The 17,179-nt window shown below is 44.8% G+C and overlaps 1 protein-coding gene across 8 annotated transcripts in view; it reads right to left on the bottom strand.

Annotated features, from left to right (window-relative positions):
• RIN2 (Ras and Rab interactor 2) overlaps positions 1–17,179 on the bottom strand; it is a 235,537-nt gene that overhangs the window by 49,861 nt on the left and 168,497 nt on the right. For 6 of the 8 annotated variants that reach the window (XM_032420091.1, XM_032420094.1, XM_032420093.1 and 3 more), the window contains one exon: positions 14,351–14,451. In XM_032420091.1, the coding sequence (XP_032275982.1) occupies positions 14,351–14,451 (101 nt within the window). Of the gene's footprint in view, positions 1–13,948; positions 14,452–17,179 lie in introns of those variants that run through there. The other 2 variants (XM_032420096.1, XM_032420097.1) reach the window with 2 other exon arrangements.

Here is a 17,179-nt window from a genome sequence, read left to right as displayed (position 1 = left end):
ATCGGGCTCCCTGCTCAGCAGGAAGCCTGCTTCTCCCTCTTCCACTCCCCCTGCTTGTGTTCCTGCTCTCGCTATATCTCTCTCTGTCAAATAAATAAATAAAATCTTTAAAAAAAAAAAGAATCAGTGGCAAGTCCTCTGGAATTAAATAAGGCAGGCGGTGACTCTAATCAAAGTAATGCTCTACTAAACCACTTCTTACAGTTCTCTGGCTCATGCAGAAGCATGTCTGCATGTGTGAGTATGTGTGCCTCCCCACAAACATTATCCTGTCTGCCTTGGAATTTGGTACTACCAAATGCGGTCTACCTTCATGGAAAAGCCACTCTTATATTTTATTTAGGTATTCTGTTTTGCTTCCACTTACAGAATTAATGGGCCTTGTAAACTGGGACATCTGGAGACATTTAGACGACCAAGTCAGCAGGATAGGTTGAAGGAAGGACTATCACGCCCTCCTAAAATATAGCTTGGCTTTTGACTTTCGTCTTCTTCTCTACTATCCAATTCCTGGCCCCTGGTTCCACCCCTGGTCTCCTCTATCAGGCTTTAGCAAGGTGTGGAAGGTGATTATCTCTTGGAAGGGGACTCCCTGCTTGCTTTGCCTGTTCCTTCCAGACCAATCCTGGCGATGCACTTGGGGCTGAGTAACCCAGAAAGGCCACCTCAGCTTTGTATCTTAAGTGGTGAGTGGCAGGATCCACCCAGGTCTTACCTGGATTTCCAGCAAAATGCTCCCTGATAACTCAACCTTTAGGAAGACTCAGTGCTCTTCCTGCAGCCTGAGTGCTGGGTCCTTGAAGGTCTCCAGTGGACCTTCCCAACTTTTTAGAAAACTAATAGTTGTTCCTTGTTTACATGCTAAGCGTCTAATAAACATCATAGAATGAATCATGACAAATTGATGGGGTTAATTATAATCAATAGATTGCTGAGCCCATCAATGAAACACAACAAAACAAAAATAAACAACAAAAGCAGAGCCTTGGCTTCCAAGGTGCCTTTGTCCAGGGCTTAATTATTGCTTGCCTCCCTAACAAAGAGCCCCAGTCCTGCGACAAAGTGAAGAGCTCAAAAACAAAACAAAACCATATTTGGTGGGAAATTTTGCTATGTTATAAATTCTCTATGGTTTATTAAAATTGACACTATTTCCCAAAGAACGTTGGATATACCAAAGTCACACATGGAGGCACAGTTTTTATTTTAATGTCCAGTACTTATTTAAATAGCTGCTGTAGGACGCCTGGGTGGCTCAGTTGGTTAAGCGTCTGCCTTCAGCTCAGGTCATGATCCTGGAGTCCCAGGATTGAGTCCCACATCGGGCTCCCCGCTCGGTGGGGAGTCTGCTTCTCCCTCTGACCCTCTCCCCTCTCATGCTCTCTCTCACTCTCTCCCTCTCAAATAAATAAATAAAATCTTTAAAAAAAATAGCTGCTGTATTTAGTGTAGTCCCCAATTATGGCAGGGATATTAAATTTACTTCTTTTTCCCCAATTTTTTTATTGTGGTAAAATACACACAGCATAAAATTTACCATCTTAACCATTTTTATTTTTTATTTTTTTATTTTTTGAAGATTTTATTTATTTATTTGAGAGAGAGAGAGAGAAAGCACAAGCAGGGGGAGGGGCAGGGGGAGAAGCAGGCTCCCCGCTGAGCAAGGAGCCCAATGTGGGACTCAGTGCCAGGACCCTGGGATCATGACCCAAGCCGAAGGCAGACGCTTAACCGACTGAGCCACCCAGGTGCTCTATCTTAACCATTTTTAAATGCACAGTTCAGTAGGGTTATGTATATCCATATTGTTGTACAACCATCACTACCATCCATCTCCAGAACTCTTTTCCTCTTGCAAAACTGAAACCTATGCCTAGTAAAAAAATAACTCCCCCCACTTTGGGAAACAAACCCTTTACTTTCTGTCTCTATGATTTTGACTCCTCTAAGTACCTCATATAAGTGGGATCATACACTATTTGTCTTTTTATGACTGGTTTACCAGATTTATTTTTTAAAATATATGTCAAAGGTGAGTCAATTTAAAGAAAAATGTTAGGTACATTAATAATAGGCAAGATGGTGCAAGAGTAAGAGAAAAACTGTGGCACAGTGGGTAGAATTTGGGCTGAGAATCTGGATTAAAACATAAGAATATTTCCTCCATATTAATGTTTATAAACCTTGCTCTTGGACTCAAGGGGGAAGATGATCCCCAAAAAAGCATCTATTTGCCATTGCTCAGCTCCCTCCTTGACTGGGTTCAAGCTATTCTGCAGTGCCCATTGGACACTGGCTCCAACCCCCTTGTCAAAACCAAGGTCAGATCCTGTTCCCTTCCCATCTCCTGCAGCTGCAAGTAATCTTTTGGCACATTTAATTCCTTCACCCACTGTGTATGCACCTCTGGAGCACTTACCCCATTTTGCTCTGCATTACACTTATTTCTCTCACTAGCCTAGCTTCACCCCCCAGGTAGGCATTGATCATATGTCCGCTCTATGCATGATGGGGGACTGGATAGGAGGTCATCTGCAAACAATAGGTTTATTCCTTGAAAGTGAGTAAGGGGAGAAGCTCAGTGGGCAACGGGAAACATCATGAGCACAAGGTCTCTCCATCAGCTTCTTCTTGGATCCCCCATGCATAACTTCTGATTCAGGCCTTCCCTCAGCCAGACCCAACAACAGAATCCGGTTCCTCAGCTCCAGTCTCAGGAGACAAAAGGTTCTTGTCTCTGTGTTTATCAGGAAATGGGTGGCAAAAATCACCACAGCTACCAAGATCCCCCTGGTCTTTGGCCATCTGAAGGCCTGCGGCGAGAAAAGGAAGCAGCCCAAGTCCTTCCAGAACAACACATCCAATGTGTTCGCAGCTCCTTCTTCACTGTTCATGAATTTCCTTCATGGACAGCCCCTCCAACCTCCTACCAGCTGGCAGGGGGTGGGCTTTGGATATAAAAGTCAATGCTGAGTTTTAGCCGACATCCACTAACACAGCGCATTAGTGATACATGCTCCATTCAAGGTTCCCAAATACAGAACGCCTTATCCCAACACTGGGAATGAGATTTAATTCCAACAAAAGAGGTTGACATGTACCAGCTGGTTGAACACAGAGAAGATAGGAGTAAAAGAGTATTGGCAGGAAAGCTGCCTTCTGTTGAGGTATGGAAAAATCCAGAGTGGGAACCCCACACACACACCTATGGGGGGCTTTAGCATCGGTTCTCAACAAAGTTCTCATTTACCTGGAGTCAGAATGCATCAACATGAGAATTTCCTGCACATGTGAGTCAACATCGAGGTGCTAAGTTTTGCATGGTTTAATCTGGTCAAGCCCGATTCTGGCCTCCCCTCAGCCTCATAATCTCCAGGGGTTTGGTGGAAAGAGCACCTACAGTCATCTGCGATCAAAGCCTCCATTGACTCTTCCTAACTGTGAGGCCTTGGCCTATTATTACAGGTCACTCAGACTCAGTTTCCCCATCTCTAAAGATGGAGTCTTACTGGAAAAAGGAATCTGTTACTAAAACAGACAAAGCCTGAAAAGAACGGACTCTAAGAGTCTGAAATGTCCTGGGAACTATGAGTAAAGATTCTGTTCAGCAGAGTTTCCAGGATGTCTCTTTCACTGTCCCCTAATTTCCAGAAATTAAAAAAAGAATGCAAGGTGACGCATTTCCATTCTAGGATACACAAAGACTATTCTATAAACACAATTCCGGAGCTTGTTTGGTTAGCACTTAATGTGAACCTTCTTGAGGATGGCCCCTGGCGGGTCCTTGCAGCTGAAACGTTCTCCATCCACCATTAGGGTCTAGCCCCAACCTGGACCCTAGTGCTTGCCATCCTCAACTTATAGATGGGAAAAAGGAAGGATGAAAAGCTTCCTCTCTTGATATTTCTGTAATGGAAGCCTCCCTTCCTCATTCTGCCCATGTGAAGACTTCAGCCTTTTCACATGATGTTACTTCAACGGGCCTCAAAGGCAAGAAAGGTGCAGCCTGGGGCATGGCACTGCCCGAGGGCTCAGGCTTCCAGCTACAAGAGACCAATGCAAGAGTCTTCTTAAGAATTAAGCACCAGACAGAAGTTGGAGTCTTGTGTCTGCCATGGCCTTGCTCATGGAGCAGTAGATCCTTGTCTACGTATCAAAAGGAAAGTAAATACACCCCAAATATCAAGCAGTGACCAACATGACAGGCTTGGTGGGAGATGAATCAAGGGCTTCCTTGATCTTTGGGGGAGAGAAGTGAGGGGTCTGTCATCAATGGTTTCTGAAAAAAAAAATAGGAATAGAAGAGGACCCTTATGTAGAGAGACAAGAAAACAACTGCTCGCATGGGAGCAAGCCATCTGATAAAAGTTGCTGGTATGAGGACCAGTTCCAATTTCTGTTACACACACATATATACAGAGCCAATGACAAATTCCCAGAAAACCTGCCATTTCAAGAGTACCTACTAGTGGGCACCTGGGTGGCTCAGTCATTAAGCGTCTGCCTTTGGCTCAGGTCATGATCCCAGGGTCCTGGGATCGAGCCCCACATCGGGCTCCCTGCTCTGCGGGAAGCCTGCTTCTCCCTCTTCCTCTGCCTCTCCTCCTGCTTGTTTCTCTCTCTCTCTCTCTCTCAAATAAATAAATAAAATCTTTAAAAAAAATACCTACTAGGGGTGCCTGGGTGGCTCAGATGGTTAAGCATCTGCCTTCTGCTTAGGTCGTGATCTCCAGATCCTGGGATTGAGCCCCATGTTAGGCTCCCTGCTCAGCAGGGAATCTGCTTCTCCCTCTTCCTCTGCCTCTCCCCACTGCCCCTGCTCTCGCCTCTCTCTGTATCTCTCTGTCTCAAATGGATAAATAAAAATAAATAAAAAATACCTACTAGTCGTATGTCCAGTGATATCTTACTTTCAATCATGAAAACACTTCTTTGGAATTTGTGAAGCTGAATTCAACCCCTACTCTGAAATATTTAATCCTGGAGAGGAAGGGAGGCTCAAATTCATTCTGGCCATATGTGGGGCCCTGGCTAATTTCTTGGTCTATAGAAAAATTGCCAGGTGAGCTGAGGAAACTTTTACCCAACATTCAAAATGGAAAAAGTGATGGGGGAGGCCTGGGGGAAAGGCTATCCCTGTAAGGATCACAGCGTGTTTATCTGAGTCCAAGCGGTGTTATTATTATTTTTTAAAGATTTTATTTATTTATTTGACAGAGAGAGACACAGCAAGAGAGGGAACACAAGCAGGGGGAGTGGGAGAGGGAGAAGCAGGCTTCCTGCTGAGCAGGGAGCCCGATGCTGGCCTCGATCCCAGGACCCTGGGATCATGAGCTGAGCTGAAGGCAGATGCTTAACGACTGAGCCACCCAGGCGCCCCTGAGGCCGAGGGGTATTAGAGATTCTATGGCTCAGCTCCCTACTCAAGGTCAAAATGCTAGAAACTGCCAGAACAGGGTCCAGCTCTCTGACACGTGAGGTCTTCTATAGCATACAAGTTGATATTTTAATTTCTCGAGGCCTTTTTTCATCCTTTAAAACTCCAAAAGGAAAAAGACTAAATATATTTTGGGTTGCGAGTTTTATTCCCGCCCTCGACTCTCTCTGCTGCTCTCTGAGGGAGGAGGCCTCAGCTTCCTCAAAAGGATTGCTAAAAGCACACCACAGAGGATTTTTGTGCAAAACTTTCAGGGCCTTCGGTGATTTTTCAGCTCTATCTGCAGAGGACTAGGAGGAGAGAACAACGCAGAAATGGGAACAAAAATGCACATCCGCCTCCAGGCAGGAGGAGACACCGCCATTTTCAGAGAGGAGAAAGATTTGGTAACTTTTATGGCTTATGAACTTCCTGACATTGAGTCTCCCACTAGAGATGAAAAGGGCAGATATGGAGCCAATGCTGGCAGGGGCCTTCATTGGTTCCTGTAAAACTTAAGAAACAGAAACAAAGAACACGTTGTCCTGGCTGCCCTTGGAGCTGAAAACAGGAGAAGGAGCCAGCAGGCTCTAAGTCTTGGCCTGCTGACCTTTGACCCTGAGCAGTGGCATGCACGAGGCTTCACAGAAAGGCAAGCATTTCGTGGATTTGCAGTTCTCAGTGTTTACGTGCTTTTGGTTACACCAGTATTATTTCACAGCTGGACTAAATCACCACTGCCTTCTAACCAAGCAAATATTTCGTGGTAGAATCAACTACCAATATAATAGCAAGGCAAGGTCTGTAAGGCGTAAAACTATCTAGAGTAGGCCATCATTAAAACTGTGTGCCCAGGGGTAGTGTGGACAGGGAAGCCAGCTGCTAAATTGGAAGGCGCTATCCCTCAACAAAAATGGAATCAATTTCTAGGACACACTGCATTTTCAGGATGATCAGAAACACCCTGGTTAAACCTGTGGAAAATCATGCATGATCTGCCATCTAAATGCACAGAAAAACACTGGAGGGATACACAAAGAAAAAGAAATACGACAGTCAAAAAACAATCAAAAGTGGTTTTGTCTCAGGGATTCATGGTAGTCTTTTTATTTTTTATATTATGCTTTTTCTACAATGTACATGTTCTACTTGGTCATCAAAAAAATAAATCTTAAATGTTCTTTTTAAAAACCTTCCCCAATATAATAGATATCACCAATCAAAACAGACTAAACAGGTGTTTGGGCATTTTTGATCTGGAGGCTTACCTCATTCTTTACTTAAGGTTAATGTGGGGGCTCATCTTTCCCAAAACCACCTCTTACCTGGAATTACCTGCTTCCTCCTGTCAGGTTCCCAGAACATCTAGTATAATCCACTATTATATCCTCATTGTGTTCTATGATACTTGTTTATAATCCTTTCTCCCGGCAGGCTCCACTGTCCTGGTATTTTAACAAACAGCACCTACTTAATACATATTTTCTTGAAGTTGAACCTAATTGTTGCTACATTGGTAACAGTATAAGCAAAGAGTTGGTCAATCCTCATAGAATTCCTTGAAACCATATCATAAACACCCAGCAGTGGCTTCAAATCAAGAAATAGTTTAAGGGTTTGGGGGGGTGGGGGGAGATGAATCAAGCTAGTCATAGCAGAATATCCCAATGGGCATGATAGGAAAATTTAAGTAATCTCTACACCCAACATGGGGCTCGAATTCATGACCCCGAGATCTAGAGTCACATGCTCTTCTGACTGAGCCAGCCAGGTGCCACAAAGAAACTATATATTTTGATAACACCAAACACCCTTTTCAAGAGACCTAAGATACTGCAGATATACCCAATACTCTGTAGCCAGTGATTATCGTGAGCTTCCCAGGTTCTGCTGAACCAGACGGAAGCTCCCAGGAAAGGAGGAAAACCAATCTTTATGACAGGTGTGACTGGTTCTAGGACAGTCACCTGCTCTTGGATGCTGTGGGACTTGAGGACGGGCACCCAGCTCTGAACCAACGACCTGTGGCACATGCAGCTTTCCAGAGATGACAAAGGGGAAATATTTGTTTTGCTGGCTAATAGTACCCATGACACAGACACTGTGAGAAGACAAAATGCAAACTGATTTCTGCATCTGATGACTTAAACTTGCTTCTCAACAACCTCATGAATACACTCTCCAAAATCTTCAGAAGAAAGCAGGTATAGATTAACCAAGAATGATCACTTTGTATCTGACTTTTCAAGAGGAAAAGATGGAAAGGAGTAATAGGGAATGACATTAAATTCTGTGTCTGAAGTCACTGCAGTTGAGAACATATATTTTAAAAAAAGAACATATTATTTTTTAAATATGGGAAATTGCATTGGATGCAGATGTATCCTGAGTTTCAGAGAAGAATTAAAACTCCCACTATAGCTCTACTGGATTTACGCACATACATTTCTTAGTTATGGTGCAGCTAATGACCTTGGCCAAATTAATTCATGAGATGCTGAATATTTCTGCATATAAGTACAGAACAAAGTAAAGCATAAAGCAAAAGAATCCAAGACACGGGGAGTATTTCATTGGCGAGTTTTTTCTGTTATGAGTTTATGATCTAAGATTCATAAGCAGAAATATAAACAATAAAAGGTACATATGTATTTACACTACACTCATAATTTCTGGATTGTCTTCTCTTTTTATCTCCTCCCCCCAAATAATCCTTTCCATAACTTCATGCTTTCCATAAATATCACCCGATGAACTGACTGTGGACATGCCTCATGACTTTAGTCTTGAACTTAAACATGCCAGAATTATTAAATGATGTTCTGTTAAAACTAAAGAGTTCCCATTCCTGACTCCCACAGCACTGAGATCAGTACTTGAGTCACAACATACAGGTACTCTTACCTGTCTTCATCCATCATGCTTCCAGAAGCTCTAAATCCACACACCCATTCAAATAGCTAAAACGAAAAAGCAGCCAATACCAAGTGTAGACCTGGAAAACAGAGCATTTGGAACTCCCATATGCTGTTGGTGGATGTGTGAATGACTATAATGATTGGAAAATTCTTGGGCACCATTTACTGACGTTGAATATTTAACAACCCTACAACCCAGCAATTCCACTCCTATATTCCTAACTAAGGTGTGTCACCAAAAAACATGCGTAAGAATGTATGTAGCAGCATTATTCAAAACAGCCCCAAAGTGGAAACAATTCAAATATCCATTAATAGTAGAATGGATAAACCAACTGTGTTGGGTTCGCACAATGGAATACTACACAAAACATTGAACGAAAGAAATCAGAGTTAAAAGAGCACATGCTGTATGAGTCCAGTGATAAGAAGTTCAAAAACAGGCAAAACGAATCTATGTCAATAGAAGTCAGGAGAGTGGTTCCCCTTGGGGTGCACAGCACTTGGGGGGTGGTGCTAGTAATGTTCTGTTTCTTGATCTGGGTGCTGCTATGTGCTATGTTTACCACTGAAATTTAATCTAGCTGCATACTTATTGGTGTGCTTCTTCTTAATCATGTTTTACTTCAGTGGAAAGTTTTTTTTTTTTTTTTAATAAAGCAGCACTAAGTGAGGATGGGTTGCTCCAGAAGGCCACAGAGCAACTACTACGGTCACCGTGGTACTTCAGGAGACTTCCTGGAGTAGAACACTGGGCATCTCTTCCCCAGACTGTAAGCCATGGATCTTCTCTTCTGACCTTGTGTTCTAACATCAGTCAAGTGGAAAAAGTGAAGGGTTGTACCAGGGACCAGCAATCTGAGCTTCCTGTGGTTTGGGTATCAATGCCATTGCATAGCTGCTGGGAAACCGAGAACTTCCTGGGGCACACAAACCCTTCCAGAAGAAGTCAGTGGTGGTGACCAACTGCTACACTATAGTACTGGGCAGAGCAGGCCAAGGTATTTTTTAATTCTGTGCATCTGATTCCTGGGTGGGGGAGAGCTGGTTGGGGGTAGAGTTTTAAGATCCTGGACATTCCCCCCACCGCCCAGTGGTCCACTCAGACTGGAGTGTACCAGCGAGGTAAAACGGGAGTGAGGGAAGGAGAGGAAGAGGGCAAACAAAGTTAACAATAGCCTTTGATGACCCGGTCCAGCCAGGCTCCCTGCATCCTGCAAAGCCAGCCTGAGCCTCATCTCATGAAGTTGCTTTGTTCAATCCCTCTACTCTACCTGTGGACAAAGGGAACTTCAGAGACTTGTCTTAGCCTAGAGATGATGGGTCCAGATGGCAATGAGGGTGGAACACTGCCTACATCGGGCCTACTGTGCTAGCCCCAACTGAAAGCAGACTGCAAAATCATGGGGGAGGGAGAGGAAAGCACAACGCCTTTATTTCCCCACACTCTAGTCTTGGGGGCAATGAAGTGAAGAGCAGGAGGAAATAAGAAATAGCATTTAGAGAGAGCAGAAACAAGAAATCCTTGATCTCTCTCCTGGCTTCCTAGCCTCTTTCTGGTAAAACGCTAGCAGAGGGCATGGAATTGATTTAATCAGATGCTCTTCTATTGGAAGATGTTTACAACAGCCCTGAACCCAGAAGTGAGGGAGGAAGCACGGCTGGCACGTAATGGGAAAGTGCCCTGGTCCCTCTTCTTTGCTAGGGAGTCAGCTTAAGGCCCATCACACATGTTCAACTTTTGATTTTTTTATGCACCAGCTGGGGTCCCCTAACTGCTTTACAGGGTAATGTCTTGTTTCTGCAAGCGGCTTCTGATGCTTTAATACCTTTAGAATCTCCAAAGGGCTGGCATCTTTCATTCGTCCATTCAAATACTTACTGAGTGTATGCTACATGCCAGACACTATTCTAAGGCCAAGCCCATGCTCTCAGTGTGCTTCCCTCCTTGTGCTGGGAGGCAGAAAATGCACAATTTAAGCAAGTGACCATATATGTCAGATCTGTACAAGTTCTATGAAGAAAAATCAAGTCAGCTAAGGTGATGGAAGAAATGAGGGTCCTAAGGTGAATGCTTCCTGGAGGAAGGGAATTCTAGGCAGAGGGAACAGTAAGTGCCAAGGCCAGGAGGTAGGAGCCTTCTGGGCAAGGAGCCGGTGGGGCTGGAGCAGAGGGACAGAGAGGGGAGAGGTTGTAAGAGAGGAGGGCAAGGGGATGGGAGGAGTCAGAGCCTGGGGCATCTCAAAAGCCATGGCGATGATTTTGGTTTTAATGAATGAAAAATACTGAAGGGCTTTGAACAGAAGTGACATGACTTGGATTTGGGTTAACAAAAGTCAGATCCTTCTCTATGCTGCTTAAATAACAGCCCAGGAAGGTAGGATGGGTGAAAGCAGAGGCACTGGGCAAGTGTCTCCTGCAGTGGTGTTGATGGGGGAATCTTACAGGTAGAGCTGCCAGGGTCTGGAGATGGACAGGAGCACAGGTATGAGAGATGGAGAGACAAAAGCCCTCTGTGAGGCCCAAGCACCTGCAGGCATGGTCACTGGGATGGGGAAGACCAGGGAGGAAGCAGGGTTATGAAAGAAAACCAAGGTCTCAGTCTTGGTCTTTGTAAGTTTGAGATGCCAGACGTTGGGCTGAATGGACAGCTAGAGGCAAACATCTGGATTCAAAAGAGGACCAGCCTAGGGATATAAGTTGGGAATTCCCAATATACACAGGGTATCAAAGCCACAGACTGGATGGGATTAACTATGAAATTACTCTAGAGGTCTCTTTTAATAAACAACACATTGTATTTACTTGCTGCCAGCATTGTGCAAAGTTCTTTACAGATATTAACTCACTTAATCTTTCTCGCCACCCTCAAGTCAAGCTCTATTATTATCCTCATTTCACTGATGTGCACACTGAGGCACAGAGACTTTTAAGTATCTTGCTCAAGGTTAGTGGGAGAGAGAAGGGGGGCGGGTGGAGAGGAGAAGAGAGGCTGTAGGCTTGAGCTCTGGGTGCTCTGGGATTAGGAGGTGCGGGAGATGAGGAGGAACCAGTTGGAGACTACAAGCAGCAGAAGGCGAGGAGGGAGGAAACCAGGGAGTATGGTGTCCCCAAAGCCAAGTCAATCGAGTGTCCCTGAAAGGGAAGGTAGATCAACCGTGTGGGATGACACTGATCGGTCAGGAGGTCAGAACTGACCACTGGATAGAAAAGTGACATCCTTACTTTCACTAACCTGGTTTTGAAATTAACTTCCTCCCATTTTGAATGCAGGCAACAAATCCCAGTAGTCTGCACAGTAGCTGAGACTCTGTCACCAACAGAAACCCCACACATTTTCATTGTTGGTGAAGAAGTACTGTTTCTGGCCATCTTTGCTTCCAGAGGACAGTGTTTTCTAGACCTTGCTATTTAACGTGTTAATAAAGAAGTACCTATACTATGAAATCATGCATTTTAAGAATTCTGATCATTCTACTGCAGTAGAATTGTTTTCCCTATGTCCTCCTGCATATTTTATTTTATGCACTGAAAATATTAATCTGAGAAGGGGGTCCATGAGACATGAAAAGATTAAAAATTACCTCAATATTAACCACAAAGGAGCAACCAAAAGCCAATGCAGGTAGAGAAACAGCATTCCTAACCTAGGGCACCAGCGTGGCACTTAGCCCAGTGTTCAATCGAAGGGACCATAGACACTTTGTGGTGACTGTGGCTGGGGTAGGTGAGGCTGTTATCACAGCTCACACTTGCCGAGGATGCCACAAAGGAAGGCCACGTCCATGCATCTGTGAAGCAACTGGAACGTGCCCAGCCAAGGTCCCGGGGGAGGGGGGCAATCCGTCTTCTCTCTACAGGGGTTTCACTTGAGGTGGCTCTGCTACTCTCACTCCCCCTCTCCTTTCCTTTCATCTGCCCTTTGGGCTGCTCTGTGCCAGGCTGACCTGCTGCTTCCCTGTGGCCAGAGCTCTGCTCTTCTTTTATTTTGGAAACAACGGAAGGTCCTCTTTACCCTACCTTTCCCATATCTGGCCACCTGGACACTGTCTGGCAAAACAGAGGAATTAACAGCAAAGTCACGACTCCATGCTTTGGCAAAATGAGCAAGAGACCCCAGCACAGAAGCCACAGCCTCATTAGTCAGACAGGTCCCACACAGTAGAATGAGGGCCATCCTGGAGCTTTAGCTCCTAGGGTAGTTAGGAGAGTCAATGAGCTGGCTGCTGTGACGCACTCAGAACAGTGGCGGGCACATGGTAAACACCGTATACATTGTTCAATTAAGACAATCTTGCCTTTTCTCTTTCTTCCCCACCAGAAAAAGCACCAAGTAAAATGCATCTGAAATTTCACAAATTCGTTGTTAACCAACATAGCATTCAAGAATAAGTGACATTAATCTGAAAAACATAGCTATTATGGAATGCTTACAGTCATTCTTAAATTTGAAAAGAAAAAGATAGAGATGTTAATGACAAGATGGCAGCCCTGCTCACCCAGCCCAGTACCTACTGCTGTCAGATGTCAAGATCGTGATGTGATGGCCACTGATGTACCATCACGTCTTCCAGCAAACCTAACATCCCTGGGCCTTACACATGGGGGGAGGGGTACTGCCACTGGTGTCCATCATCTGCAGAGCTTGGGGACTATCTTGCTGTGTTGTGTTCCCTGGATGTGAGAGAAATCAGCCACTAAAGCTCTCTTCTTTGCCCTTTGGCACCAACCGAACTCCAAAATTTATTTTAGCTCAGTAAGGCAAAGGGGAAAGGAAAATCCACTTCCATGGAGTTTGGCACTATTCTGAACGTGAAGTGGAGAGTCTTTAATCAAAAATCAAAAATTAGCCATTGGGGTCCAGGAAAATCAGAGAGAATGCCAGGGTGCTGCTGCAAGAAGCTTGGGGACCATCTGGTCTACCCCCAGCATTTTTGTAGAAAAGGGAGAGAAATGGAGGGCATGGGGCATTTCCACAGCTAAGGGGGAATACAGTTCCTCCAGAGACACAGGAGAGTTAAAGCACCACCTTCCAGCTGCAAAGTACCTCCTTGTGATTGTCTGCTTTCCGTGCAGTCTAGGGCAGGGAACAAGTTGGGCTGGTTTGAAACTTGCCTGGGCAACCAGCACCACCTGGTTCACCCGCCCTTGCAGGATTCCTGCCTGTCTCATGACTCATGAGCAAAACCCACTCCGTGAATCTCACCCTCACACTGCACCAGGCTGCCTCAACCCGTATCCTGGGAAAGAGGGGAAAGCTAATAGTGAGCCTGGCCTCCAAGGCACCAGGTGTCCATGTCATTTTTTTAGTGATTATATTTTATTGCCTTTCCTAGCAATGAACTGTAGCATCCAAGAGCTAAGATGAGGTTGGAGTGACCTCCTCCAGCCTACCACCCCCACCCTGACCTCTGCACTCCCATTCTCCCAATAACGGCCAGTCCCTTACAACTAACTCAGATCGGGTACAATACGAACACAAAAGGTCATGATTAACAAGCATAGTATATTGCCCCCCACTCTTCTTAGTTATTTACAATCACATCCAAACTCCAACACACTGGGTCACATTTTAGGCTAATGCCCATGATAAGCGCTGGGGTTTTTTTCTGACCTGAGAACGCAAAATGAGTCCATCCTCTTTAGGGCGTCCCTTTAAACCTTCTGGAGACTGACACGGGCTACACTGAATTCTATTTTGCACACGGAGGATCCTGCTGCGTTATTGTTTCCATCACTGTGAGTAGGTGGATACGACAGATAGAGCTTTAGGTTTCCGGGTTCTGGTGCCAGGAGGCATTGAGAGGGTGTAAAGTTCAAGTGCCTTCAAAGTGATTAAAATAAACAGACAACTGGTTCCTAGGCCACTCCTACCTCCTACAGAGAGCTTCATCGGGAGAGGCCACCACACTCCCAGTTCCCAAACTTCTGAGAAGCCACCGAGATGGCAGTCCTCGTAGCTGCTAGGGTCCACTTAGCCCCCATCTGACGCCCGGCACCTGATCGTCTCTGTCACCTGTGGGCTTCGTTGGGTTCCAGTCCATTCTCCAGGCTGACATCTGTCTGCACCATCTCCTGTTTCAGTTCTCCGATCTCCGAGACGATTGTGTCAATGAGCTATTCAAAGACAAAAATAGTGTGACGTCAGGCAGTGGAAGAGGCGTGCCCAGAGCCTGGGGAGCTTCAGCCGCTTCAATAGGAGGACAGAGAAGACCACCTTTTTTTTTTTTTTTTTTTTAAATCCCAGCTGTGTGAATTTCCTTCACCCAGAGGAAAAAAATAAAGAGGGTGGGAGCAGCTTTTTATTTAAAAAAAAGAGGAAGAACTTAGGTTTCGGTACTGCCCTAAGAAAACGGATATGACACCCAGTTTGGTTTCTCAGCATGAATACAAAGAGGAATAAACAAATCCTGGTAAAACCAGGCTTCCACATTCATTTTGTCAAAGTCAAAACTCAAGAGGAATTCCCTGATTTAAAATTTATACAATCATTGTTCTGGCTACAGAAATAAGCGTATTTGTTTTATTTTTGTTTTTTTAAGATTTTATTTGAGAGAGAGAGAGCACAAGTAGGGGCGGGGTGGCGGGGAGAGGGGCAAAGGGAGAGGGAGAAGCAGACTCCCCACTGAGCAGGGGGCCTGATGCGGGGCTTGATCCCAGGACCCTAAGATCATGACCTGAGCCAAAGGCAGATGTTTAACTGATTGAGCCACCCAGATGCCCCAGAAATAAGAATATTTAAAAGACATACATAGTTTGCAATTTCCAGACATTAAGCTTACTCATACTATTCTTTGCTTTTTATTTATTTTTTTGATAAAGAAGACTGTGCAGGGAAAGGGAAGAGAGAGGGCTGCCCGGGGTGGGGAGTGGGTGAACCACAGGGGGAACGCAGAGGGAGATGTGCCCTCCTCTTGCAGAAGGCTCATGCACACTTGTATCTTCTACCCACACAGCTGGGAAGAGGCTACATCTGCCCCTGAAGGCTGGTCTAAACTCCTGAGCCCACCTAATCACTCATCCAACAGAATCCTTCCTGGTGCTAACTAGGCACTCTATGTGTAGAGCAGCTGTTCTCAAAGTGTGTCACTGCTCCCTAATTTTAAAAAATCATAGTTATTTTTTACATAAGTGTTACTTATGTCATCGTGTAATAGATTTATTGTTTCAAAATAAATATTTTTTAAAAATTTCTCCATTTTAATTCCCAATACAGCAAGTATCTCATAGCTATAATCCACGTGAACACAAGCTCTTTGGGGTCCTCCATAATTTTTAATGGATAAAGGGATCCTAGGGCTATAAAGTTTGAAAATCACTATTCTAGCTAAAGATAAGTGTTGTCTTGCCTCAAGCAGATTTATCCCACCCAGGCGCTGGCAGAAACTTCATCTGAGCTTACAGGCTGTTCTAAACTGTTGACCCCATCTATTCATTCATTAATTCAACAAACCTTTACAGGCACCCACTTCATGCCAGGCGCTACAAGCACGGAATAAGGTGGACAGTTCTCGCAGAGATGATAGTCCAGTGGAGTACAGACCACAGCCCTGAGCGCTGAAAAGTGCCAGGATGAAAACAGAACAGGGTGATGCTATAGGGGGTAGCTAAGTGGCCACCACTCTAGGTGGGATGGGATGGTGAGGGTGGATCTTTGAGGAAGTGATGGAGCCCTGAACAACAAGGGAGCCATGAAAAGATCAAGGGAAGATCCCTCCATACAGAGAAAGTCCCAGAGGCTGGGGAGGCACGTGGCAGGAGAGGCAAGCAGGGACCAGAGCTTGTTGGCATTCTAGATCACAGTACCCATACATTTGAGTTTTCTACACTAAGAACCATCAAAGGGCTTTAGGAGGGGAAGACATTTTCTTTGTTTTATGTTCTAAAAAGATCACTTTGGCTGCTGGCTAGAGACAGTTTGTAAGGGCAAGAGGAGAAACAGCAAGACCAGTTTGGAGGCAACTGAAGGGATGCAGGCAAGAGTGGTCCAGGTGGCTTGGACCAAGGTGGTAGCAGGGGAATTAGAAAGAAGGGGGGAAATCTGAGAACAATTTAACACAGAAATTGATAGAAGTTGATGGACTTGATATAGGAGCAGTAGGAAGAGAAGAATCAACACAACTCCTAAGTTTTTGACTTGATTATCAAATAAATAGATGGCAGTGCCCTTGACTGAAATGGGGAAGGGTTAGGTTTGAGGAAGAAATCGAACTGGATATTAGGTCAGTTACATCTTGATTTTCTTATTGGCCATCAAATAAATTTGGTAAGTGGTTTTTGACATTCAGTATGGAGATATTTATACATTTGGAAGTCACTAGCTTATGTGCTGGCATTCCAAAGCCCTGAGACAGGGAGAGAATATCTGAGGGGAAGGTAGACATGGAGAAGGGGTCCCTGCAAATAGCTCTACACACTCCCAATGCTTGGAGGTCAGAAGAAGGGAGGCCAGCCAAGTCCTCCATGCTTGATCCATCCCTGCTGTGTGTGCCTGGGATGCAAGCTATAGGCAAACATTCTAGAAGCACTGGGGACCTGGAAGAGAAAATGACCAGGAGATCCCTTTTATATATATCCCACTGGCAAAAATTTAAAAGTCTGACAATATTTGAGAATATGGGAAAACAGGAACCCCAAATGCTGCTAGAGGAGTGTTATTTGTAGAGCTCACTTTGAAGAGCAATTTGGCAATGTCTTACAGAGTCAGAGACACACAGACCTCCTAGATACACACTCGAGAGAAATCCAGGCACATGGGTGCAAGGAGACCTTTATAAGAATATTTCTGCTCCATTATTTGTAAAAAAAAAACCCCAAATTATAAGCACTTAAATGTCCATCAGTA

Source organism: Phoca vitulina, unplaced genomic scaffold (assembly GCF_004348235.1).
Source record: "Phoca vitulina isolate PV1807 unplaced genomic scaffold, GSC_HSeal_1.0 scaffold22, whole genome shotgun sequence".
In the NCBI taxonomy this organism is placed as follows: Eukaryota; Metazoa; Chordata; class Mammalia; order Carnivora; family Phocidae; genus Phoca; species Phoca vitulina.
Note: the sequence above shows the minus strand (reverse complement) of the source record. Positions and strands in the feature narration are given on the sequence as shown.